The sequence below is a fragment of the Loxodonta africana genome, chromosome 19 (assembly GCF_030014295.1).
Source record: "Loxodonta africana isolate mLoxAfr1 chromosome 19, mLoxAfr1.hap2, whole genome shotgun sequence".
In the NCBI taxonomy this organism is placed as follows: Eukaryota; Metazoa; Chordata; class Mammalia; order Proboscidea; family Elephantidae; genus Loxodonta; species Loxodonta africana.
Window position 1 is genome coordinate 10,223,150 of NC_087360.1, and position 25,336 is coordinate 10,248,485.

A 25,336-nucleotide genomic window follows, 5' to 3' on the forward strand; every position below is an offset into this window, starting at 1 on the left:
CTCTTTCTCAAAAGCTTCAAATTCTAACTATTAGTCATTCATTTACTTGTTCATTCATTCACTGGTGGTGCACCAGTTAAGAACTCGGCTGCTAACCAAAAGGTCGGCAGTACGAATCCACCAGCTGCTCCGTGGAAACCCTATGGAGCAGTCCTACTCTGTTCTATAGGGTCGCTATAAGTCGGAATCGACTCGAGGGCAACGGGTTTGTTTGTTTTAGGATGAACCATGTGTAACTGATTATTAGACTATTTTGACCTACAAAACTAGAAAGTTTGTATGGTTCAAACCTGGAAATTAACCACGTACACGCCCTATGAAACAAACCTTGGACTTTTGCTTATAAACTAGAGTTGAGAGCTATTGATTCCTAGAGTTTCTAATCTTTTAGTCCCAATTTCTGTTAAATCTTATTATCCTCTGTAACTTCAAAAGGTTGGCCTTAATTTTCTAGGGCAAATGGTCCCTACTCTATTCAAGTCCTAAAACAATGAACACATAAGAGACTAAGATACAGTGTGTTTGAGGAGCCCACTGCTATTTTTTGATAGCTGTCGTCCTTGACTCTTCTCAGAGTTTCCAAAACTCTTTAAAGAACAGAAACGCAGGACTTTCTATGTCCAGCCTCAGAGAGACTAACAGCAACAGTAAGACCTGAGGAAGTTGCTGAATGTCTCCCTCCCCACCACATCCCCTACAACCACACGGTAGAGAGCCTGAAAATAACACGTATAAAAAATTACCTTGAATTTATTTTTTCTAGAAGATATTTAAACAAATCTAATATTCTTGAGGTAATATGAGTCTATCAGATGGAAGGTGGCTTCACCTCTCTGAACAGGGAAGATTTTAAGAACCACTAGTGAATCTGGGAATGACTGGAGATATCCTGCCCAATTAACCCAAAATAGCTACAGACCATGGCACTATATACCTTCTCCTCAGTTATTGACTATCTCGTTATCTGAAATTTCACATTTATGGCAACAGTAACAAATCTACTATCCGATTATTTTGCACATTAACATGACCAGTGGGACATACAGTACCCACCTACATTTTCCGCCTCTTGGAGTTATTGGGAAGCTGCTGTCCCACTGATTAGTATCGACCTGTATAATAACTATTTGAAATGGAAGAAATACAGCCTCCACCTTCACATAATGCCAATTTTACATAACAACCTGGTCTTTGGAACCTAACCAAGTCGATACATGAGGAGGGGGTATATCACCTTTCAGTTCCACAGTTTAGGGTATGGTTATAAAAGACTTAAGATATCTTTCTCTAAATTCTTTTCAATCCATTTGTGTGGAATAATTCTAGTTCCTAAATGTTCAGTGTCATAGTTTCAAAGAATAGTGGAGTTGTTGGCAGCAAAAGCAAGGGTGGGCTCCAATGGTTCTAGCCCTCTGCTATAGAATCTCTTCTGCGAGCATAATAATGGTGTTTGAGTGTCTGCATCACGCCGAGTCTCTTGCTTTAGTTGGTGGAACTTGTGCTGTGTCCAGCCATATACTCCACAGTTGAGCAGACCCTGGGATGCTGCTGTTAGAGCCTGGAGGAGATGAAGGGGTGATGGAGCCCATCCTTCAGGTTTTTAGGGACCCAGGGAACAGTCCCCATTCCCCTTATTTATAAAGCATTGTTATATTATCTCTCTCTCAGACATCTAGATCTAGCATCAGTTTTTTATATATTTCTAGCTCTTCCTGAACTCACTCTCTACCTTGTCAGCGATGAATCACAGTTGGTCGTATTTCTTAGCATTCACATAAAGACAATAAAGTGGCTTCAAAGGCCCCTCCTTATAGCCCCAAATCCCACGTTAAGTTTGAGAAAACTGTCCTGTCAGCATAGTCAGCCCCCAAGCCCATAAATCTGATAAAGGAGGAAAAGAGAGAATCATTGCATTTTCCCCATTCTGTAACTCACTTACCCATTCATTTCACTCTGGATGAGAAAAAATCATGTTACTACTGATATTTCATAAGAACATGCCCTAGCAGGTCCTTGTTTTTTGCTGCCTATCCCTTAAAAACACATCAATGAAACGAAGTTGATCAGATACATAAGCTCTGGAATGCATGGCAGCACTTGAACAAAAGTACCTATCTTATCTGGAAGGAAAATTTCACATTTTTTCATAACAGTATAAATAACACATTTTTTCCTTTGCAAGGTAGAAATAAATACCCTAAGAAAAATAATTTTGCATACCGAGTAAAAGAAGTGTCAGAGAATGGGATAAGAAGATGTAAGAGCAGAGATGCTAGATGTTGGAGAAGTTACCTGGAGAACATAGAGGGCCATGTGAAGCTTGGTGTCCTGTGGTTTGGTCAGCTTTAAGATCATCAGAATGACAGCTGTGAATACACGAAGCATAAAACCTGCTGTCATGCCTGGCTGCCTGGTTGCTCAGTACACATGCCAAAGCACTACTACAGAAGTACAGGGAATGGACACTATATGCATAATGAAGACCAGCAGAGAAATTAACCAGTATGTAAACCACTGGGCATTGGGCCTCAAATTTTTATTGCTTATTGAGTAAGCTTTGAAGATTAGTGTGGTAATGGTGCCAAGACATACTATGGAAAAAAAATAAGTTACACTTCTTAGCATTTTAGAGTTCACCCAAGCTCTCTCATCAGTATTGTACAACCTGATCCTCACTACAACCTAATGTAGTAGAAGGGCAGGCATTAATATCTCTGGGTTTTGTCAAGACATTTTTCCTCTCATATATCAGGTGGCATCTCATTTCTAAATTATCTTAATCTAATGAAATAAAATCATAAGATGAAAATGGAAAATATGGGTGGGGTCAACGTAAAGTTTACAAGCTGGACAGGAATTTGCAGTCATCCTTCTTGGTAAGTTCAGATCCACCAGGCACTCCTTAGAAACCCTATGAGGCAATTCTATTCTGTCCTATGGGGTCACTATGAGTCAGAATCGACTCGAAGGCAATGGGTTGATTTTTTTTAAGTTCTTGATAAGACCACTTTGCCTGGATGGAACCTAATAGTTGCACTCTTCTCTGACCAGCTCTTCCCATTAAGATACCCACCTGGGCCCCAGCAGCAAAAGAAGGCCACTGGGTAGAAACGCACTCGCTGTTCCACAATGTGAATCACTGCCCACTGTTCACTCCCCAGAAGGCCTGTCGATTTCACAAACTTCTTATACAGTGTCTGCGCTTGGATGAGTAAGACCTAGACATGGGTGCAGGAGAGAGCAGTTTGCCTCAGGCTTGATAAAACTTCCAAGGTCTATTTCCCTATCATTTTAGAGAGATCATTCTCTTAGAATCTCACAGCAAGGAAGAGTCATTCTCTTGTCTTCACCATCTGAGATCAGGCTTTTGCTGAGAGAATATTATCTTCAGATGGAACATTTAGTTGACCAGGGAACTGGACAGGTATTAGCCAACCTTGTGGTTACTATGTTCAACACCTGAACCTGACATCGACCCTCAGGCTTCGTGCTCCCCACCCCCCCACCCCGAACTAAGTACAATACATACGGCAAGTGAAAACTAAAATCTAACCAGTTCCTTTTTTAAGACACTTTATTAGAGATTGTGTTAGAAAGCGTTCTGTGCTTTTGTTGTTATTGTTAGGTGTCTTCGAGTTGGTTTCGACTCATAGCATAGGATGGAGTAGAACTGCCCCATAGGGTTTCTAAGGAGTGGCTGGCGGATTTGAACTGCCGACCTTTTTGGTTAGCAGCTGAGCTCTTAACCACTACACCACCAAGGTTCCAATACTGTGCTTAACACCATTAAAATTAATACTTTAGCGCCATGGCTGAATTTAAATTCTCAGCTCTCGACAAAAAAATTAAAAACTTTTAAGTCTCTTCTTGCCCTTAGGTGGCATATAGATTGTTTTTTCCTTCCATGCAGAGGCTATCTGAATAAAATTTAGCTAAGGAAAGAAATACACATCAGTTCAGAAGTCTAATTTGTGTGTGTGTATGTGTGTGGGGGGGGGTAATAATCTCTGTAAAAAATCTGACCAAATCTGGATCTTTCCCTAATAATCCAGATCTGCTTTCTAAATTCATAACCCAATCACATAGTTAATTAAGCTCAGCCACATAGTTTCCTTTCCCCACAGACATAAGAATCAAAAGGAGGCGTGATCTCATTTAAGAATAATTACATCTAGTAGAATCAGTTCACCAGCTATTGATTTAAGAAGAATCTAGATTCCTAATTCTGAACGTCCATTGAAATCTGGGCTATTATGAAGTAAACAGGAATCTCCTAGTACCAAGATTTGGGATGCCCCATCTCTCCCGTCAATCAGCTCCAAATGTGAGCCATCAAAGCCATTTTAATATAAACTAGCTTTGCACATTCTTTACAAAGTTGCTAATTCGAGCTGAGCTAGTTCCATGACTTATTCTTGAAGTGTCAAAGAAAATCTTCCACAATTACATTTGGTTCACAGGCACTCTGACCTATTTTCATAGTTCTTTGGCTGATTTAACATATATGGTTAGTGGTAACTCTCTCTGGTGATTCAAACAGTAGTCATGGTAGAAGTGAAGAGATCACAGACTGAGGAAGCATAAATATGTGCACTGGGTTTAGTATAAAACAATAGAAAGTGGAAGATACTGTAGAGAACTAGAGAGCATATGCACCAAATAAAGTTTTTAAAATGCAATTTTTAAAGAAATGGTGTGCTAGCAAAATCATATTTGTGGGCTGACTAGGATATGAGAAGAGGAGAAAATGATACTGAAAAGTAGGTATGATAAATAAAAAAACATTTATTTGCTTACTGGTTTTGTACTAGGCAGTTACATATAAATAACTTACTTTCCCCTGACCGATTATTTTAATTGTATATCATCCTGATGGTATCAAATGAGTGTTTGATAACTGCATGAGCCACTCAGCACCCTAGACAGACATGGCATAAATGTGAATTTATGGCCAAATGAAGAAATGAGAAAAGATTATTGTTATTTGAAAAATTAAATCAAAGCACATGTCCTATATTCCAGTGTTGTCACTCTGTTTAAAGGATACATATGACATATACTAGTTTTGGAATGGTCCTCCACGGTGATCCATAGCAACATGTATTAGTTCTAGTCTGAACATAATCCTCACATAATGAACATAGGCTCTTTCCCCCACACAATCTGATCTTGGGACGTCCAAAAGGCTGAGATAGTAATTAAATTGTCAAGATATCCTAGCCAATTTCTTAGTTCTAGGGCCACAGGAAATGCCTTTCTGCCCTATCCTTCCAAGTTATCCCAAGTCCTGGGAATACCAACCCCCCCCCCCGCCTTCCTCCCCTTTGCCAAGGCAGGTAGGTGGCATCATACCACAATGGTGAGGAGGCTGAGTAGAAAGCTGGCCAGAAAAATGATGATCCCATAAAAATAAAGTATGCTACAGACAGATGTGTTGGCAGAAGGCAGGAGTTCAGCCATGGCTGATGGTGGTGAAAGCATCAGGATACACCTAGGAAGACAATGAGTAGACAGGAGGACACTACAGATATAAGACTAGAGACATACCCGTTCAGTGCAACAAAAGTTAATAAGTTTTGCTAACCCTTGCCCGTAACTCCTTGTTCCCCCCATAGCCACATTATCCTCTAGTCACTCCGTGTTCTATTTCTACTTACGTGTTTTGCGCCTTGACGATACCTTGCTCCATTGCCCATTTCCAGCACAAACACCTTTGGTCAGAATGTGTACAGGAAGTCTTTTTCCAACCCTGTTTTGTAGACAAGAACAGGTGCAGTCTACAATGAAAATGACAGATTTGGTCCTTACTTACCTGTGGCTCTGGCTGAAGTTGCGGAAACATTCACTCGTATTGCCCAGACAGAACACAGGGACCATCAATAACAGGGGTATCAGGCTAGGGAAGAAAAACAAACAAACTTATCACCCTCATGTCCGGACTGTCTCACGACTTCTCCCTTTGCAGAATATTTTCCTGCCCCTTTCCCAGCTCCATCACCCTACCAATGTCTGCACATGCGTGCACATTTAGTTTATTCAAGAAAAATACTGCACTTTCCAGTTCCCGGGACAGTGAAGTGAAGAATGCATTTTATACCTGGGTTAATGAACCCTAAAAAGAGTTTCATAGAGAGTCCCTAGGAATTGTGCAGTCAGATCAAAATCCAAGTGGGTCAAAGAAAAAGGAAAAAGCTACCAAGAAGCTCTGTGCTCAGTCTTTTTCACTCTCCACGGTGAGCTTCATTCTCATCAGCCCCTTCCTGGGGGCTTTTCCAAAGCATACCTTTCAAAAGCCAGCTATTAATCCAGCTAAATATAGCCAGCCTCCTGTAAGAGGAGAAGATCCAGGAGTAAAAGTTATAAAGTCTAAAACCGACTCTGATCAGATGTGACCACCACTCTAGGTGTGATCCAGCCCCTTTTTGGGCATCATAACTGTAAAGGACACAGAGAGTGTTATGAAGACGGATGAGCTCTTAAAGGTCATCTACTATAGCTCTTCATGATTTGGAAAAGGAATTAGAGCTCCAAAGGCTTAAAGGGATTTTGTTCAAGGTCACATAGAGCTGATGGCTGGATTGGGGCTAAACATCAAACTTCCTCCCTATTCTAGCTGGGAAAATGGGACAAGTGACCACATATTTGTTGCTCCCTATTCAGGAAGGCTCTGGGTCTATGAGGACCTAGGAGTGATAGATTCAATAGAAATAAAGGGCATTGTCCTCCACTTTGTTCCCACCTAGACACCTGAATAATGAGAGTCTACACCTTGCTAGGAAGGAAATAAAAAATCTTACCTTGACATAATGATGGCCATCTGACCAACTCGACAAGTATAATCTATCACCTATGAAAAAAATAAATGTGAATAATGCCTTAGGACATTGCAAATCACATCACAATAAATACCATGTCATCACTCACCACTCAATAGAACAAAATGATTTCTGCGAGTAGTCTTGCTTCTTTCAAGCAACATTTGCTATAAAATTCAATGAAATAGATAGTTATTTAGCATTGGAGATAACAGAATTTTATTTGTAAATAAAATACTCTAAATAAAAGTATAACCAAAAAAAAAAAAAGGTGACAAAGAGTCTGTAGGAAGTAGCTTAATTTAAGATGTGGATACCAGAACAAACTATCTTAAGAAGAAAGACCAATACAAAATCACACAGTAACTCTCCATCACTGGTTCAGGCTTCCTCTTTTAGATACAGAGAGGTGGGGATTTTTTCAGACCTTATGGGTGGAATGAAAGTCATGTATAAGATGATCAGCAGAAAGTATAATAGGCCAGGTTTAGTATAACAACCAAACCCAGAACCAAACCCACTGTTGTCGAGTTGATTCCGACTCATAGCGACCCTACAGGACAGAGTAGAACTGCCCCATAGAGTTTCCAAGGAGCACCTGGTGGATTTGAACTGCCAACCTCTTGGTTAGCAGCCATAGCACTTAACCACCATGCCACTAGTGTTTCCTTAGTAAAACAGGTCAGGGTCAAATAAGCCTTTTGGATAGAAAACCTGTCAGACTCTAGAAGAAAGAACATTTCAAAAATTCCTACTTGTATTAAACATTGTAAAACAACTTAGGAAAAAATGGTTCCTACCCACTAGTAGTTTCTGATGAAAGATTTTGAAAAGAACACCTTAAAAAGATAATAGGATAGAAGAAATCTTTTTCCTATTTTTTAATTTTTCTTTTCTTTAAGGTGGTGGCCATATCATATTCTGGAATGATACTGTTAGGGATCAATAAGCAGGAAGTGAATAATTAATGATCAGACATTGGTAACTGATCTGCCCTGACTAGTTTAGATCAGGAATAGCAAATAACTTCAAGTCGGATGGCCAGTGTTGACTCCAGGAAGTAAGTAAAATTAGTCTTTGGTGTCCTCTCTCAGCCTTCTCTTTTTTTCTTTTTATTCTATTTCCCATTAGGTGGCTGTCCTGGGTTTAATTCTTCTTATCTGGTTTGTCAACGGATTCCTGATAAAAAGCTTACTGATAATGCTTTAGGGTAGAATAAAAGATGAAGAAAGACCTCAAGACTCCTGGAATATAGTTATAATGATATAATAACAGGCAGTGGGGTTGATATTTTGAGTTGGAGCTTGTCTCCTTGGAACTAGTGATACAGCATGAGTTATAAAAAGAAGTATATGCATTGGTGTGCATAGAAAGCAGTAGAATGCCAAATAGGAGGGCTAATCTTGTGCTTCTCCCTCCTTTTTCCTTCAAAGATTAATTTGTTCTCCTGCCAGAAGCCTATGCCTCAGAAAAATAATTCTTCCATGTTGTCCCCATCCTTGGCTTCTAGTCTCATTATGACAACTTCTTCAGTAGATGACTCTGGCCGAATAACTTCTCCTAAGTCCCAGTCAGTCCCTTGGCTTATGAGTGAATGAATGAATACATGAATGAATAGAAACTTTAAATACTACCCCATAAGGCCATTGAGGAAACCCGGGTGGCGTAGTGGTTAAGTGTTACTGCTGCTAACCAAAGGGTTGGCAGTTCGAATCTGCCAGGTGCTCCTTGGAAACTCTATGGGGCAGTTCTACTCTGTCCTATAGGGTCGCTATGAGTCAGAATCGACTCGATGGCACTGGGCTGGGGTTTAAGGCCATTGAACTTTGTAGGCGTTCATCTGCTTGAAGCGAGGGAAATAAACTGTCTCCTAGTAGTACCTTACAGTTCTACGATTCTAGGATTATCCAGAAAAATTTGTAAAAGGATATATATACCTATGGGTCCTTATTAACTTACAGAGAACTCAAAAACCACACAAGTTTAAAATGTAGAAGAGTATCTGTAACCATGGCATCTTCAGAGTCAAAAAGAGAAAGAGACACTAGAGCATAGGCCTGTGCTACACAATATAGCAGCCACTAGCTAGGTGTGTCTAGTTAAATTTAAATTAAGATCAAACAATTAAAAATTCAATTCCTCAGTCATACCAGCCACATGTCAAGTGCTCAATAGCCACATACAGGTAATATCTACTGAAATAGACGGTGCATAAAATATTTTGGTGATTGCAAAGAGTTCTCTTGAACAGCACTTGTATGGACTGTGATAACTTCTCCAGGATGCAGACTAAGGGGCCTTTTCATGTTAATTTTTCAATTATTCCTCCATTGACCTTCCTCTTTGCATTAAAAAAAGAAAGAAAAACAAAAGTTTTAAAAGCATTCTCTGCTCCTGCCTTTCTTCAACAGTGAGCATCTAGAACAAGGCTAGAAAAAGGTAAGAAGGATATCTTCTCAAGAAGTCAATCTGATGAAGATTTCATAGAATTACAGCATTTTAAAACTGGAAGGGACATTAAAGATCACCTAGACCAAACACTTCATTTTAGACGGAAATTTGCGGCCCAATAAAGGGAGATGATATACGCAAAGTCATACAAGAGATAAATGACAGAACTGGGTCTAGAACACAGATCTCCTTATTCACCCTGAAATGCTCTTTTCATCTCCTGGACACCCTTTTAACTCAGTACTGAAGTTACTCCTGAGGTACTCCTGAGGTTCACCCTTCAGCCAAAGATTACACAGGTCCGTAAAACAAAACGAGACTAAATGGGCACACCAGCCCAGGGGCAAGGACGAGAAGGCAGGAGGGGACAGGAAAGCTGGTAATGAGGAACCCAAGGTTGAGAAGGGGAGAGTGCTGATACATTGTGGGGTTGGAAACCAATGTCACAAAACAATATGTGTATTAACTGTTTAATGAGAAGTTAATTCACTCTGTAAACTTTCATTTTAAAGTACAATAAAAATAAATAAACTGTGAAAAAAAAGAGACACTGAGAACAGACAAGACGAGGGGAAGGCCATGTGAAGACAGAGGCAGAGATGGGAGTGATGCAACCACAAGCCATGGAATGCCTGGGGCCATCAGAGGCTAGAGGAGGAAAGGGACAATTCTCCCCTAGGGCTTCCAGAGGGAGTGTGGCAACACACTGATTTCATACATCTGCCCTCCAGAACTGTGAGAGGATAAATTTCTGTTGTTAAAAAAAAAAAAAACCTCTTTTCATGGTGCTGTAGTACCACCTATTCATTCGACAAATACTTATGGAGCTTCATTATGTGCCTGACAGTATACCACTTGCACGTATTCTACAAGTGATCCGTAGGCTCTCAGGAAAGATATGTTGGGAGGCTTTCCAGACTTATTTACTCTACGGTGCCCTTAAACAAAAATCCCCCTTCAAAAAACAACAATGGAATGAATACTGCAAAAATAAGAACACTGGAATATTTAGTAAGATATGTATCCCAAACAAAAAACCCAGTAGCACTTAATCACTACACCACCAGGGTTTCCAAGTTATGTATAATAAGATGAAAATACATAAAGACATTTAGAAAAATAAAAATTTCTAACATCATAAAAATGTCATCTGCCAGGATCATTCAGTGTTATACTAAAAGAATGAGAAATAAGAATCCAGGTGTAGTCTACAATGGAATACTATTATTCAGCAATAGAAAGAAGAATGGGTTACTGATACATGGTACCATGAATGAACTTCAGAAACACTACGCTAAATAAAAAAAGCCAGACACAAGAGACAATGCATTGTATGATCCATTTATACGAAATGTCCACAAAAGGCAAGTTTATAGAATATAAACTAGATTAGTGGTTGTCTGGTGCAGAGGGTGGGAAGGATTAACAGTAAATGCGCATGAAGGATCTTACTGGGGTGAAGAAAATATTCTAAAACTGATTTACAGTGATGATTGCAAAATTCAGTAAAGTTACTTTAATAATCATTGAATTGTACTCTTGAAATGGGTTAATTATGTGATATGTAAAATATGCCCCCCCAAAATAGGTGTACTCAATTAATGTTCTCCTCTCTTTTATAATCGTAATGCTGGATAGTGCCAGAAACTGTCTTTGTGAACCAAAGAATGATAGACAACTACTCTCTAGATTCACCTTATTTTCTGACTGCCACACATTAATTCCTCTGCCCTTCTGCAAACCAGTATCTGTCATGCACACTTACTGAAGAAATGTGGCAGAGCAGAACAAACACTCTCCATTTCTAATCTCTGTAGCCCAAATCTCATGTTAGCAGATAGAGCCCCTTCCCTGATTCTCCTCCAAGGCCTTTTTCTTTTAACTCTAGCAACAATGCTGGATTGGTATGCAGCCAAGAAGAATTTCCTTTACTGGGAATAGAACTAGGTATGAATGGCAGAATTTTAAATGTTTCCTACAATCAAAACTTTTTTTTTTTTTTTTTTTTGGTGGCAAGGGAAAAGAGAAAGTCATGCCAACAGAATGGAAATCCTGTGGGAACATGGCTTTTCTTTGATTAACCAAAAAAGACGAAAACCAAACCCAGTGCCGTCAAGTCGATTCCAACTCATAGCGACCCTATAGGACAGGGCAGAACTGCCCCATAGAGTTTCCAAGGAGCACCTGGCAGATTCGAACTGCCACCCCTTTGGTTAGCAGCCGTAATGCTTAACCACTACACCCCCAGGGTTTCCTTTGCCTCCATCAATTCACCTCACCAGTGCTGAGTGTATACACTGTTTATCAGGGACATATTGGTTTCTTTGGAAACTCTGGTGGCGTAGTGGGTAAATGCTATGGCTGCTACCCAAAAGGTCAGCAGTTCAAATCCACCAGACGCTCCTTGGAAGCTCTATGGGGCAGCTCTACTCTGTCCTATAGGGTCGCTATAAGGTGAAATTGACTCAACAGGTTCGGTTTTTTTGGTATTGGTTTGTTTCAGCCTACTATTCTTTTTTCAATTGTTTTGGTGCTTTAAGTGAAAGTTTACAAATCAAGTCAGTCTCTCACACAAAAACTTACATACACCTTGCTACATACTCCCAATTGCTCTCCCCCTAATGAGACAACCTGCTCCTTCCCTCCACTCTCTCTTTTCATGACCATTTCGTCAGCTCCCAACCCCCTCTACCCTCTCATCTCCCCTCCAGGGAGGAGAGGCCAACATAGTCTCAAGTGTCCACCTGATGCAAGAAGCTTACTCCTCACCAGCATCCCTCTCCAACCCATTGTCCAGACTAATCCATGTCTGAAGAGTTGGCTTTGGGAATGGTTCCTGTTCTGGGCCAACAGAAGGTCTGGGGGCCATGACCACTGGGGTCCTTCTAGTCTCAGTCAGACCAGTAAGTCTGGTCTTCTTATGAGAATTTGGGGTCTGCATCCCACTGCTCTCCTGCTCCCTCAGGGGTTCTCTGTTGTGTTCCCTGTCAAGGCAGTCATTGTTTGTAGCCGGGCACCATCTAGTTCTTCTGGTCTCAGGATGACGTAGTCTCTGGTTTATGTGGCTCTTTCTGTCTCTTGTGCTCGTAATTACCTTGTGTCCTTGGTGTTCTTCAGTCTCCTTTGATCCAGGTGGGTTGAGACCAATTGATGTATCTTAGATGGCCGCGTGCTAGCGTTTAAGACCCCAGACGCCACTCTCCAAAGTGGGATGCAGAATGTTTTCTTAACAGATTTTATTATGCCAATTGACTTAGTTGTCCCCTGAAACCATGGTCCCCAAACCCCCACCCCCGCTACACTGGCCTCCGTAGCATTCAGTTTATTCAAGAAACTTCTCTGCTTTTGGTTTAGTCTAGTTGTGCTGACCTTGCCTGTATCGTGTGTTGTCTTTCCCCTCACCTAATGTAGTTCTTATCTACTATCTAATTAGTGAATACTCCTCTCCCACCCCCCCTCCCTAACCCTTCTCGTAACCATCAAAGAATATTTTCTTCTCTGTTTAAACTATTTCTCGAGTTCTTATAATAGCGGTCTTATACAATATTTGTCCTTTTGCAACTGACTAATTTCACTCAGCATAATGCCTTCCAGATTCCTCCATGTTATGAAATGTCTCAAAGATTCATCACTGTTCTTCATCAATGCACAGTATTCCACTGTGTGAATATACCCTAATTTATTTATCCATTCATCCGTTGATGGGCACCTTGGTTGCTTCCATCTTTTTGCTATTGTAAACCGTGCTACAGTGAACATGGCTATGCATATATCTGTTCGTGTAAAGGCTCTTATTTCTCTAGGATATATTCTAAGCAGTAGGATTGCTGGATCATACGGTAGTTCTATTTCTAGCTTTTTAAGGAAGCACCAAATCAATTTCCAAAGTGGTTGTACCATTTTACATTCCCACCAGCAATGTATAAGTGTTCCAATCTCTCCACAGCCTCTCCAACATTTATTATTTTGTGTTTTTTGGATTAATGCCAGCCTTGTTGGAGTGACATGAAATCTCACTGTAGTTTTGATTTGCATTTCTCTAATGGCTAATGATCATGAGCATTTTCTCATGAGCATACCATTGTTGACTATCAGCTCTGAATTAAACTCACCAGTGGAGATGTGCTCTGTCCACTCTGGTTGTGTTTCATCCTCAGCTCTGTGTACAGGTACCAGATGTAATTGACAGTGTAGAGAAATGAGGAAATGTAGAATATCTAGGTGAAAATCAAGACAACTCATCATAACTGTCCCACTCTGACTTTTTTCAACTTATTCCATTATTTTTGACTATGAGAATCCTATCTATTGGACTATTAATAATATACTATCTAGTATACATACCATGCAAAACCAGGCCAAGTCTGAGAATTCTACTCCGGCCTACCTAAAACACGGCCCAACTTCCTTGTGGCTGTTCAGAGCAACAAGAGCATTATCCATGTTCTCTCACCCAACTGTTGACCTTAATGAAGATATCATGGAATCTCTTTCTATTTTATTTTTTAAGTGAAAAGGATTTTTAATTAAATCTTAATTAAATAAAGATTCCCATTTCTAGTAATGATATCAAAAAAACCAAACCAAACCTGTTGCTGTCAAGCTATTTTGATTCTTAATGACCCTATAGGAGACCCTATAGGTAGAACCACCTGATAGAGTTCCCAAGAAGCACCTGGTGGATTCAAACTGCTGATCTTTTGGTTAGCAGCCATAGCACTTAACCACTACACCACCAAGGTTTTCATAAAAAGCAAGAAAGAAACACCCCAGGCATCTAGAATATGGTAAAGACGGTACCTGGCAGAGAATATTGCCAATAAATATTAAGTGATTTATGGTAATGACCGGAAAAAAAAAAAAAAAACTACACAAGCTATATAAAATAGTTTTTTAAAATCCTTAAAAGCATCAAAGAATTGTCAAGATAGCAAGGAACCAGCAGGACAAAACCTGTAAGAAGGGTTTTCTGTTTCCAGCCTTGATAAAATAGCAGGAACAGAATTTACTCTCCAGTCTTAAACATTTAAATATTGGACAAAATATATGAAAATAAGTGATTTTCAAACACTGGACAATAAGTAGTGTAAGACAGTAATCCCTGAGAGAAAAAAACAAATGAGATAAGTCCATCAAGTGCCCAGCTCATGGGTTGGATTATGGTGCTGGAGAAGAATATTGAATATACCGTGGACTGCCAGAAGAATGAACAAATGTGTCTTGGAAGAAGTACAGCCAGAATGCTCATTAGAAGCAAGGATGGCAAGACTTTGCCTTGCATACTTTGGACATGTTATTAGTAGGGACCAGTCCCTGGAGAAGGACACCATGCTTGGTAGAGTAGAGGGTCAGTGAAAAAGAGGAACACCCTCAACCAGATGGACTGACACAGTGGCTACAACAATGCATAACGATTATAAGGATGGAATAGGATTGGGCAGTGTTTTATTCTGTCGTACACAGGGTTGCTATGAGTCATAACCAACTTGATAGCACCTAATAACGACGATGTACCCTTTTGTCCTTTATTTCCTCAAATTCTTCCTGTCTTTTGTGTGTTTAGCTGATTTTTTGTGAAGAATCATTTTGATTCCCTTCTCATTTCATTTTGTGTACCTTTTTGTAGAAATTTTCTTAGTGGCTACCATGAGGGTTACCTTTACCAACGTAAATTTATAATAACCTAGTTTAGATTGATACAAATTTAACTGCAATAACTAACATACAAAAACTCTGTTCCTATACCATTCCCCCCCTTTATGTTACTGATGTCATGAATTACATCTTTATACATTATATACTCAGTATCTTATATTTATAATTAGTATTTATACTTTCTATCTTTTATACTACATAGAACACACAGTCTGTCTTAGGCTGGGTTCTCTAGAGGAGCAAAACCAGTGAAGGGTCTAGAGAAAGAGAGATATTTACTTCAAGGAGATGGGACATGCAGTTGTGGAGGCTGGCAAGACCCAAATTCGTGGATCAGACGTCAGGCTGGAGAGTCTTCCTGACTCACGTGGTTGCAGTGCTGACAAACCCAAAATCAGCCAGTCAGACAGCAGACTGCTGGTTCGTGGGGATGTGGAAGCTGGTGAATCCCAAAATGTGCAGGTCAGCTGGCAGACTGCTCGCTCATGGTCCAAGAACCAGAGGTCAGAGGATGACGAGCCAGATGCAGAATCCAGAAAAATTAATTTGCTTAAAATCCCACAGCTAATACAGGTACCAGATCAGGGATTTGAACCCAGATCTGTTTGACACCAATTGCCATGCTTTAACTCCAAGCCACAAACCTCATGTTATTTGCGATCCAAACTCGTACCTCTGAAGTATCTGACTAATACATTCTCCCAGGAAGTTAAATTGGCTTCTTGCACTATGAAAAGATGACTGCTAACACTTCACCTATATCAAAGTAAACACTAGAAGATCCAAGAGTAGATAGAGAGTAAAAACAGTCTTTGGCATTGTCATTTTTCTCTTATCTTGTTTCTCCATAGTAGTTTTTCCTGGTAAACAGAAATTTAAGCACAGAAATAAACCTTGCCTCTTTTGGAGAGAGGATGGAATTTATTCCTGACCCCAATGTTGAGCAGGACAGTTGTGTACAATCGAATTAATTCCCTCAGTGCAGAGCTGGTCAGCTAATGGGATTAAAAAAAACAAAACTCAGCAGTGCAGACTACAGGTCAGATTCCATCTTTCTGAGCCAGACGCTGCAGTGTATACAAGCTTTCCGATCCACATGTTGCTCCAGCACTGTAACACCACAAAAGGAGCAGCGCTTGGAAAACCCTGCATCTGAATCTATTTGTCAAACGCGGCTTCTGATCGTCTGCTCCTCAAACTCACTTTGTTTCTCAGGTAAATTCCAGATTATTTCTTGGTAAATGATTGATTTCTTCTGTTCCAGTTCAGTGAAGTGGCATAAGGGTGCTCCAGTTGTACCGAGTCAATTCTCCTGCCTCACCAGCACTAAAAAAAAAACGTCTTTTAAAACCCTTTTTACTATTTGTATCAGGCAAGAACTCTATAACCGCAGCCACATAATAAAATTATAACACAAGAGGTGAACAAGCCTGGTTCTGATTTGTACCCCACAACCACCCCAGGAGAGGAGGAGAAGTCTGACACAGAAACACAGTCGCATGTCCTGAAATTTCAGCACCCTAAACTGGGAAAGGACTTTGAAAGCCCATTTAGTACAATGATTTCCAAATGCCAATTCAGAAACTAGTGCCCGAAGTCAATTCTTCAGACAAAGATTAGACTGGACTATAAGACATGAAATGATACTGGTAAATAAATAAATAAAATCCTGTCTCAAGGAGAAAAAAAAATATTAGTGCTGATTCCTAACAAAATATTCATTGGTCTAATAAATGAGAAAAATATAGGCAATGTAACGAGTTTTTCATATAGCTAAGTTAAGCAATTTAAAGAATCATCCTTTATTCTAAGATTATACACTGCCTAGTGTTTTGTTATTAAATTTTATTTTTATGAAATTAGATGTTAATTGTTTTTTAAATGTTCTTAACTTAGCAAAATACAAGTTGCCAACACTGGTAACAACTCTCACGTTTTTGTTTTTATTTTACTCATTTGTAAAATCCTGAAGTCTAGGAACAAGTGAACCATTTATCTAGTGTATCACCTGGTCTTCAGGCAAAAGGCAAAAACAGAAAATTCATTTCACACAGATGAGAATTATGGATACATATGATAAGAAAACGCCAGAGTGACCCTGATGATTTACTAACAATCCTCAAGGATTTTATCCAAACTAAATTCTTTCCTGTTACTACCTAAGCCTATTTCATTTCATTCTGATTCAGGTGAAATGAATAATAACTGCTAACCATGTTCCAAAAAGCTCAGCAACAAAGATATTTTTTCAAAAAGATCTTCCTGCTCAAAGAATGGCACAGGAAATCTGGATTCAGAAAACTGGATATCTGGTTAGTTTGGATCTGGTGACTCATTCTCTTTTCTTTACTATGGCTCTCTTAAAGTCTAGGACCTCTTCATCTGCTTGTGCAAACAAGGGAATGCCTTGTTCCCTCCATCCCACTTTTTTCTCAAGAGCCAGACAGAAGAGAACTTTGAAAAATAGAGACATTTCATCTAAACTGATTAGACTGTGGAAGTGGGGTGCAAGAAGAAGATGAAAATTTTTATTTTTCAACTGTATACCCTTCTTTACTATTTTAACTTTTATCCAGGGCATGCTGTAGTTTTATAAACTATACATACTAATTTATTTAATACAAAAAATTGAAAAAAAAATGAAAATGCTTCATTTTAAGGCATGTATGTATTTGCCTTGTTCTCCAGCTCTCTTAGAAGTATTAACTTATGTACCAGGATGCTCCCATAACATGGGGAGGGAGAAAAAAGTCATGTCTGGGTTTGCTTTTTAATGGAATAACAATCAATTAGAATATCTAATTCCCAGCTCTAAAGTGGAAGAAAATAGGAAGTATTCTTGAACGATTCTTACTGAGGTAAAAGAAGTAAAGTCGAATGTTACGCCATAAAGGACTACTGAAAATATTCTCATCATAATTTGTCTAAAGAGAAATCTAGCTATGGTACCAGATTTAAGGAGATCTCTTCAAGGACTTTAAAACTAAGTCTAGGAAACTTTGCTTCTATAAAACGGATACTTGGGTGTGCTGTCAAGTTAAATAGGTCAATAAACACCCAGAAAGAAAGACCAGACTTGCTGGCCTGACAGAGACTGGAGAAACCCTGAGAGTATGGCCCCTGGACACTCTTTCAGCTCAGTAATGAGGCCACTCCTGAGGTTCACCCTTCAGCCAAAGACTGAACAGGCCCACAGAACAAAACAAGACTAAAGGGACACACCAGCCCTAGGGCAGGGACTAGAAGGCAGGAAGGAACAGGAAAGCTGGTCACAGGGAACCCAGGGTTGAGTAGGGAGAGTGTTGACATGTCATGGGGCTGTTAACCAATGTCATACAACAATGTGTGTACTGTTTGATGAGAAACTGGTTTGTTCTGTACACCTTCATTTAAAGTACAATAAAATAAATAATAAAATAAAGAGGTCAATAGTAATGGGATTACCAGACAATCAAGACAGGCTAGACTGGAAAAAAAAAAAAAAAAAAGGCTCTACATGTTTTAGCTGGGGCTAGTGGAAAATTACGTTTAAGTCAGACTTGGGAAAGTTTCAGTTTTTAGTACTATTCAGTTTTTTTTAAAGAAATTCAGAGAAAAGAAGGGTCTTGCTGGGTGCATACTACTTGACTGTTAAAAGAGGCACTGGATCACATAAAATGCAGCTCTGGTCTGGTACTGACCTAGATCTCCTCCCTTCTGGTCCCAGGGCACTATCTACTATTTTTCTTACGATGGCTTATATAATTGGAGGATATTTTCCCTTCCCACAGCCTCTCCCGGGCCTGTGAGCTTTTGGCAAATGATTAATTTCTCCTGTTCCAGTTCAGTGAAGTGGTATAAGGGTGCTCTGGTTGTACTAAGCTAATTCTCCTCTCTGACCAGCTCTGGGTTTTCTACATCTAGCACATACTGGCCATTTCCAAACCAACTTTGGGAGAAGGAGAATCTAAAGCCTTGACAGAAGAGGTGACTTATCTTGTCAAAAAGAATTTCTGCCTTAAACAGCTCTCACCATAGCAAACTATCAAAGAAGATTCTGAAATCTTTCCAAACTGGGCAATAAACTGGATCCACTTTCAGGACTGGGAAGAAGTAATCAGTCTTGGTATAGCCCTTAGTTTGTTGTTAGCTGCCATCAAGTCAGCTCCGACTCGTAGCAACCCCAAGTACAACAGAATGAAATGTTGCCTGGTCCTGTACCATCTTCACAATTGCTGGTATGCTCGAGTCCATTTTGCAGCCATTGTGAATTTTCAGCGTCTTCCAACCTTGAGAGCTCATCTACTGGCACTAAATCAGACAATATTCTGCTGTGATCCATAGGGTTTTCATTAGCTACTTTGCAGAAAGATAGCCAGGCCTTACTTCCTCGCCTGTCTTAGTCTGTAAGCTCCACTGAAGCCTGTCCACCATGGGTGACCCTACTGGTATTTTTGTTTGTTTTACTGTGCTTCAGGGCAAAGTTTACAGCTCAAGTTAATTTCTCACACAAAAATTTATACACATACTGTTTTGTGACATTAGTTGCAATCCCCACAATGTGACAGCACACTCCACCTTTCCACCCCAGGTTCCCTGTGTCCATTCAACCAGTTCCTGTCCCTGCCTGTCTTCTCATCTGGCCTCTGGACAGGAGCTGCCCATTTGGTCTCGTGTATCAGACTGAACTAAGACCCTGCTGGTATGTGAAATACTGGTGCCATGGTTTCCAGCATTGTAACAACACACAAGCCACCACAGTTACGACAAACGGACAGACAGATGGTGGGCATTTAGTTTAATGATCTTAATTTCCTTGCTCAAACAGAAAAACCAACAAACACTACATTCAGACAGCATCTTTAATGTTATGTTAGCTGCCATCAAGTTACAACTGTGTAATTTTACAAAACACATGGGTGCACATCCTATTTGATATTTTCAAAATCTCTATGAAGATTAGACTTGCAATAATAATTTTATTTTACAGAAAAAAACAAGGGATAAAAGTCAAACAACTTACTCATTTACTTACTTATTTTGTGTGTGTGTGTGTGTGCTTTAGGTGAAAGTTTACAGCTCAAGTTCATTTTTCATTCAATAATTGTTCTGTGACATTAGTTATAATCCCCACAATGTGAAAGCACACTCCCCCTGTCCACCCTGGGTTCCTTGTGTCCATTTGACCAGTTCCTGTCCCTTTCTGCCTTCTCATCCTGCTTTTGGACAAGAGCTGACCATTTGGTCTTATATATCTGATTGAACTAAGAAGCACATCCCCTGAGCGTACTATTTTTTTTTTATACTCCTGTCTAATCTTTGAAGAGAGGGCTTTAGGAACGGTTTTGGTTCTGGGTTAACAGTGTGTCTGGCAGCCATAGTTTCGGGGGTTCCTCCAGGCTCCGTCAGACCGTTAAGTCTGGTCTTTTTACATGGATTTGAGTTCGAGTCTACGTTTTTCTCCTGCTCTGTCTAGGTTTGTCTGTTGTATTCCCTGTCAGGGAAGTAAGTCATTGGTGGTAGCGGGCTTCTTCTGGTCTCAGGCTGGCGAAGTTTCTGGTTCATTTGGTCCTTTAGTCCTTTGAGCTAGTATTTTCCTTGTATCTTTGGTTATCTTCATTCTCCTTTGCTCCGAGTGCCATAGGACCAATTGAAGTGTCTTAGATTGCTGCTCCCAAGCGTTTAAGATCCCAGACTCCACTCACCAAAGTGGGGTGCAGAACGTTTTCTTAATAAACTATGTTATGCCAGTTGACCTCAATGTCCCCTGAAGCTATGGTTTCCATCCCCAGCCCCAGCTACGCTGTCCCTCAAAGTGTTTGGATATGTCCAGGAAACTTTTTAGCTTTTGCTTTGGTCCAGTTGTGCTGACTTCCCCTGTATTGTTTGTTGTCCTTCCCGTCACTGAAGTTGATCCTTGTCAAAAGTTTTCAATTAGCAATAATCGTACCTCAGATAAGCCTTGGCTATGATATTGCCACTGAGCAAAGCTTAAAGTAATATATTTTTAACAGCAAAACAAAATCTACTATATGAGACCAAATGGTAAACGTTTACCCAAAAGCCAACATGAGAAGGCAAAGACAGGGAAGGAAGCTTAGTCAATGGAAACAGAATAAAGAGAATGGAAATAATGAAAATGCTGATACATTGTAAAAATTATAACCAATGGCATGGAACAATTGATACTAAAATTGTTAAAGGGGAATCTAACTTGCTGTGTACACTTTCACCTAAAACACAATAACCCAATAAATTATTTTAAAAAAAAGAAAGTCTAGATCCCAGGTCTCTCCTTACTTTAGGTCTTGGTCTTTCTCTACTATTGCTCTCATAAAGTGAATAAACGGACCAGCTGAATTATTTCATCTGAATTGCGGGCCTCAACTTAAAGGACAAAGCCAAGTAAAACAGTGTTTTTTTCCTCCAAGCTGGCAGAATTTACTGGGAGAAAGGACAATTGGGAATACTGAGACTTTTATTTTAGTCTGGAAGAGTGTGGATTTTTTTCTATTCTAAAAACTAATTTAGACATTTTTCAAGAATTATTTAAACAGTGACATCACACAAAACGGTGCTGGGACAACTGGATCTTCACGTGCAAAATAGTTAAATTTGACCTATACTTCACACCATATATGAATTAACTCAAAATGGATCAATGACCTAAAAAGAAACTAAAACTCTTAGATAAAAACATAGGGGTAAAGTTTCAGGACCTAGACTGTGACAATGGATTCATAGATATGACACCAAAATCACAGACAACAAAGGACACAACAGATAAATTAGATTTCATGAAAATTAAAAACTTTTGTGCATTAAAAGACTTTATCAAGAAAGTAAAGAGACAACCTACAGAATGGGAGAAAATATTTGGGAACCATGTATCTAATAAGACTTTAGTATCCAGAATTTATAAAGAACTCCTGTAACTCAACAGCAAAAGGACAAACGACCCAAGTAAAAAATGGGCCAAGGATTTCAACAGACATTTCTCCAAAGAAGTATACAAAAGGCCAATAAGCACTTGAAAAGATGCTCATCATCATTATTTATTAGCAAAATACAAATCATAACCACAATGAGATCCCACTTCACACCCATTAGGATGGCTAGTAACAGAAAAACGAAAAATAACAACTGCTGCTAAGGATGTGGAGAAATTGGAACCCTTGTGCATTGCTGGTGGGAATGTAAAATGGTAGAAGTGCTGTGAAAAAGTTTGGTGGTTCCTCAAAAAGTGAAACACAGAACTACCACATGACCTAGCAATTAAACTGTTAAAAAAAAATTTCCCTGTCAAACCAGAATTCCATATCCAGCAAAAATACCCTCCAGGCATTCCTGGTGAAATAAAGACAGTCTTCGATGAGGAAAAACTAAGAGACTTTGTCATCAGAAGACCTGCCCTTCAAGAAATGCCAAAGGATGCTCTTCAGGCTGAAGGGAAATGATACCAGAGGAATCTTCAGGAATGAAAGAGGAGCCAGGGAATTGGTAAATATCTGGGCAATGCAAAAGACTATTTTTTCTATAAATTTTTAAAAATAATTGTGACTATTTAAAACAAAATATGATAACACTACCTTGTAGAATTTTCAATGTATGCTGATATGTACTGCATCTATAAAAAAAAATTTTATAGATGCAATACATATCAGCATAGCACGAAAGTCAGACGGAGGAGTATAAAGTCCTACACAGTTGCAAGGTTTCTACAATAACGAAGCGGTATAATATTAACTCAAAGTGTTCTACGGAGGGTTATGTATGTATATTGCAATCCCTAGAACAACTACTAAAAAAACAATACAATGAGTTATAGCCAAAAATTCAATGAATGAATTATTACAGAATACTAAAAATATGCAAATAATCCAAAAGAAGGTGGGAAAGAGAAGAAAGAGGAAGAGGAAACAGAGAGGACAAACAGAAAACAAATAATAAAATGGTAGAGCTAAATGTCACCACATTAATAATTATATTAAATGTTAATGGTCTGAACAAAAAAAAAAAAACCCAGTGCCATCGAGTCGATTCTGACTCATAGCGACCCTATAGGACAGAGTAGAACTTCCCCATAGAGTTTCCAAGGTCTGAGCTAGGAGTCTCTTAAAGAGTCAGATAGTAAATATTTTAGGCTCTGAGGGTTGTATAGTCTCAGTCATAACTACTCAACTCAGTCCTTCCACCGTAGTGTAAAAGTGGTCACAGACAATAAGTAAACACATGAAATAGGTGTGTTCCAATAAAATTTTATTTTTGAAAATAAGCAGTGGGCTGGATTTAGCTTGCAAGCTGTAGAGTGCCAGTCCGTTGTCTAAACACTTCAATTAAAAGGCAGAGATTGACAAAGTGGACTAAAAAAAAAAAAAGCAAGATCCTATTATATGTTGCTGACAAGAGTTTCTCTTTAAATACAAAGACATAGATACGTTGCCATCAACAAGTGAATCAATAAACAAGCTGTGATACTGCCATAAGATGAAACTCAGCAAACTAGCAACAAAAGGAACAAACTACTGGTACACACAGAAACGGATGACTCTCAAAATCATTATGCTGAGTGACAGAAGCCTAGTTAAAAAAGGATAAATACTGATGATTCAACATTTATATAAAATTCTAGAAACTGTAAACCAATCTAAAGTGACAGAAAGCAGATCAGTCATTACTTAGAGACTTGGGTATTGGGAGGGTTGAACTCAAAGCGGCAGGAGAAAACTTTTTGGGGTGACAGAGAAATGTTTTTTTACCTTGATTGTGGTGATGATTTCATGGGGGTATACATATGTCAAAACCAATTAAACTGTATACTTTTTATATCTGAAGAAAGTTGTAAAACAAATGAACAAAGTAATGTTAATCACATCCATGCCAAGCACAAGGTAAATATTATTAGTGGCTATTTTACAGATCAGAAAGATTAAATACTTGCCTAAGGTCACAGAGTTAATGATCCAGGATTCTAATACAGATCTGTTACTTCAAAGACTACAGTGTTCTGCTTCTAAGTATTTGAATTTTAATCTTTCCTGTGTTTTTATTTCCTTATCTGAGTAAACAATACCACCTTAACTCTTTTTAATTCATGAGGCTAATAGCAGGGCTGAGCAAATTCTGTCTCTATGACATTTTGAGTTCATATGAGATAGGTAACACACTGGTACATGGACTTCATACCAGCAATTACATATTATTATTTTTCTATTAAATTGAAAGAAATTTCCCCTCTAGTAACAAACTCCAGAGGAAATATCTAACAATGGGTACAGACTTCATTTTATCCTCTATTTTTTCATATTGCAAATCTCAAAAATATAGAAGAAATATCATATACTAATGGTATTGTGTCAGTTAATTCATTAATAAAATCCAAGAAAGATATAAAGCCCATGTATGTTCATCTGTGGTATTTCTGGAGCCCTGGCAGAGCGGTGGTTAACAGCTCAACTGCTAACCAAAACATCATCAGTTCAGATCCACTAGCTACTCCTTGGCAACACTATGGTGTAGTTCTACTCTGTCCTATAAGGTATCTATGAATTGGAATCAACTTGATGGCAACAGGTTTGGGTTTTTTTGGTTTTGTTGGTATTTTTAAAACTCAGTGTATATCATATTCCCATAATGAAAAACCATACAGTCATTTCAAATGATGTTGTAGAGAATATATCATTACATGGAAATATGGTCACGATATGTTCAGTAATAAAAACAAATTACAGAAAGTATTATTTGTTTTAAAAATATGTACACTCACAGAAAAAGATTGGAAGAGTATATGTGTGCATAAAATATTAAAAGTGATTATATCTGCAAAGTTTTAATTATTTATCTTTTCATTTCTCTGAATTTTCCAAATTTTCTATAATAAACAAGTAGTGTTTTTTAATATGGAAAAACAATAGCAGCTCCTGTTTCAAAATGTAACCTTAAACAAAAGGTTCCCCACTTCTTAGGATAAAAAAAAAAAAAAAAATTTTTTTTTTTTTTTTTAGGATAGATTACCATATTTTTGTTTCCAATTTAGATCTTGCAAGGTGCAGTGACAGTCCAGTAGCACTCACCTGTCCAACTGCTTGCAGGTTATAGCAGATGATGTCCTTATTGGCAGCTGAAGTTCCATACAGAAGAGCCTCAATGAGCCAGCATATTCCCAGGAGCAGGTCAGAGAAGCTCAGATAAATGAGGGGCCTTATCTGCCAAAGCAACAAAAGCCTCCTTTCATTAGTAATATATCCAGGAGAACACAACAATCAATACCTTCATGCTTTACCTTCCTAGCATAAAACCAGGCATCATTTTTGCCAAACCTTTGCCATTGGTTGAATGTGGGAATGCAAGATAAGAAGGAGTCTACAATCACAGCTATCCCACCTGTCCTGGGATCAGAGTGCCTGTGAGTAGATTAGTTTTGGACCTTATTCCTC

General features: G+C 38.9%; 1 protein-coding gene and 1 non-coding gene across 2 annotated transcripts in view; both read right to left on the reverse strand.

Annotated features, from left to right (window-relative positions):
- Positions 1–773: 773 nt before the first annotated feature.
- The window catches only part of TMEM116 (transmembrane protein 116), a 50,437-nt gene continuing 25,874 nt past the window's right edge, over positions 774–25,336 (reverse strand). The window contains exons 2-9 of the mRNA XM_064272955.1: positions 24,974–25,105; positions 13,379–13,483; positions 6,798–6,847; positions 5,813–5,896; positions 5,353–5,491; positions 3,074–3,218; positions 2,293–2,366; positions 774–1,558 (exon numbers count right to left, since the gene is read on the reverse strand). Of these exons, the coding sequence (XP_064129025.1) occupies positions 1,352–1,558; positions 2,293–2,366; positions 3,074–3,218; positions 5,353–5,491; positions 5,813–5,896; positions 6,798–6,847; positions 13,379–13,483; positions 24,974–25,105 (936 nt within the window). The 3' untranslated portion in view covers positions 774–1,351. The remainder of the gene's footprint in view (positions 1,559–2,292; positions 2,367–3,073; positions 3,219–5,352; positions 5,492–5,812; positions 5,897–6,797; positions 6,848–13,378; positions 13,484–24,973; positions 25,106–25,336) is intronic.
- Positions 20,813–20,892, reverse strand: LOC135228275 (U4 spliceosomal RNA). The gene has a single exon (XR_010318675.1). It is a non-coding gene; the product is annotated as a U4 spliceosomal RNA (small nuclear RNA).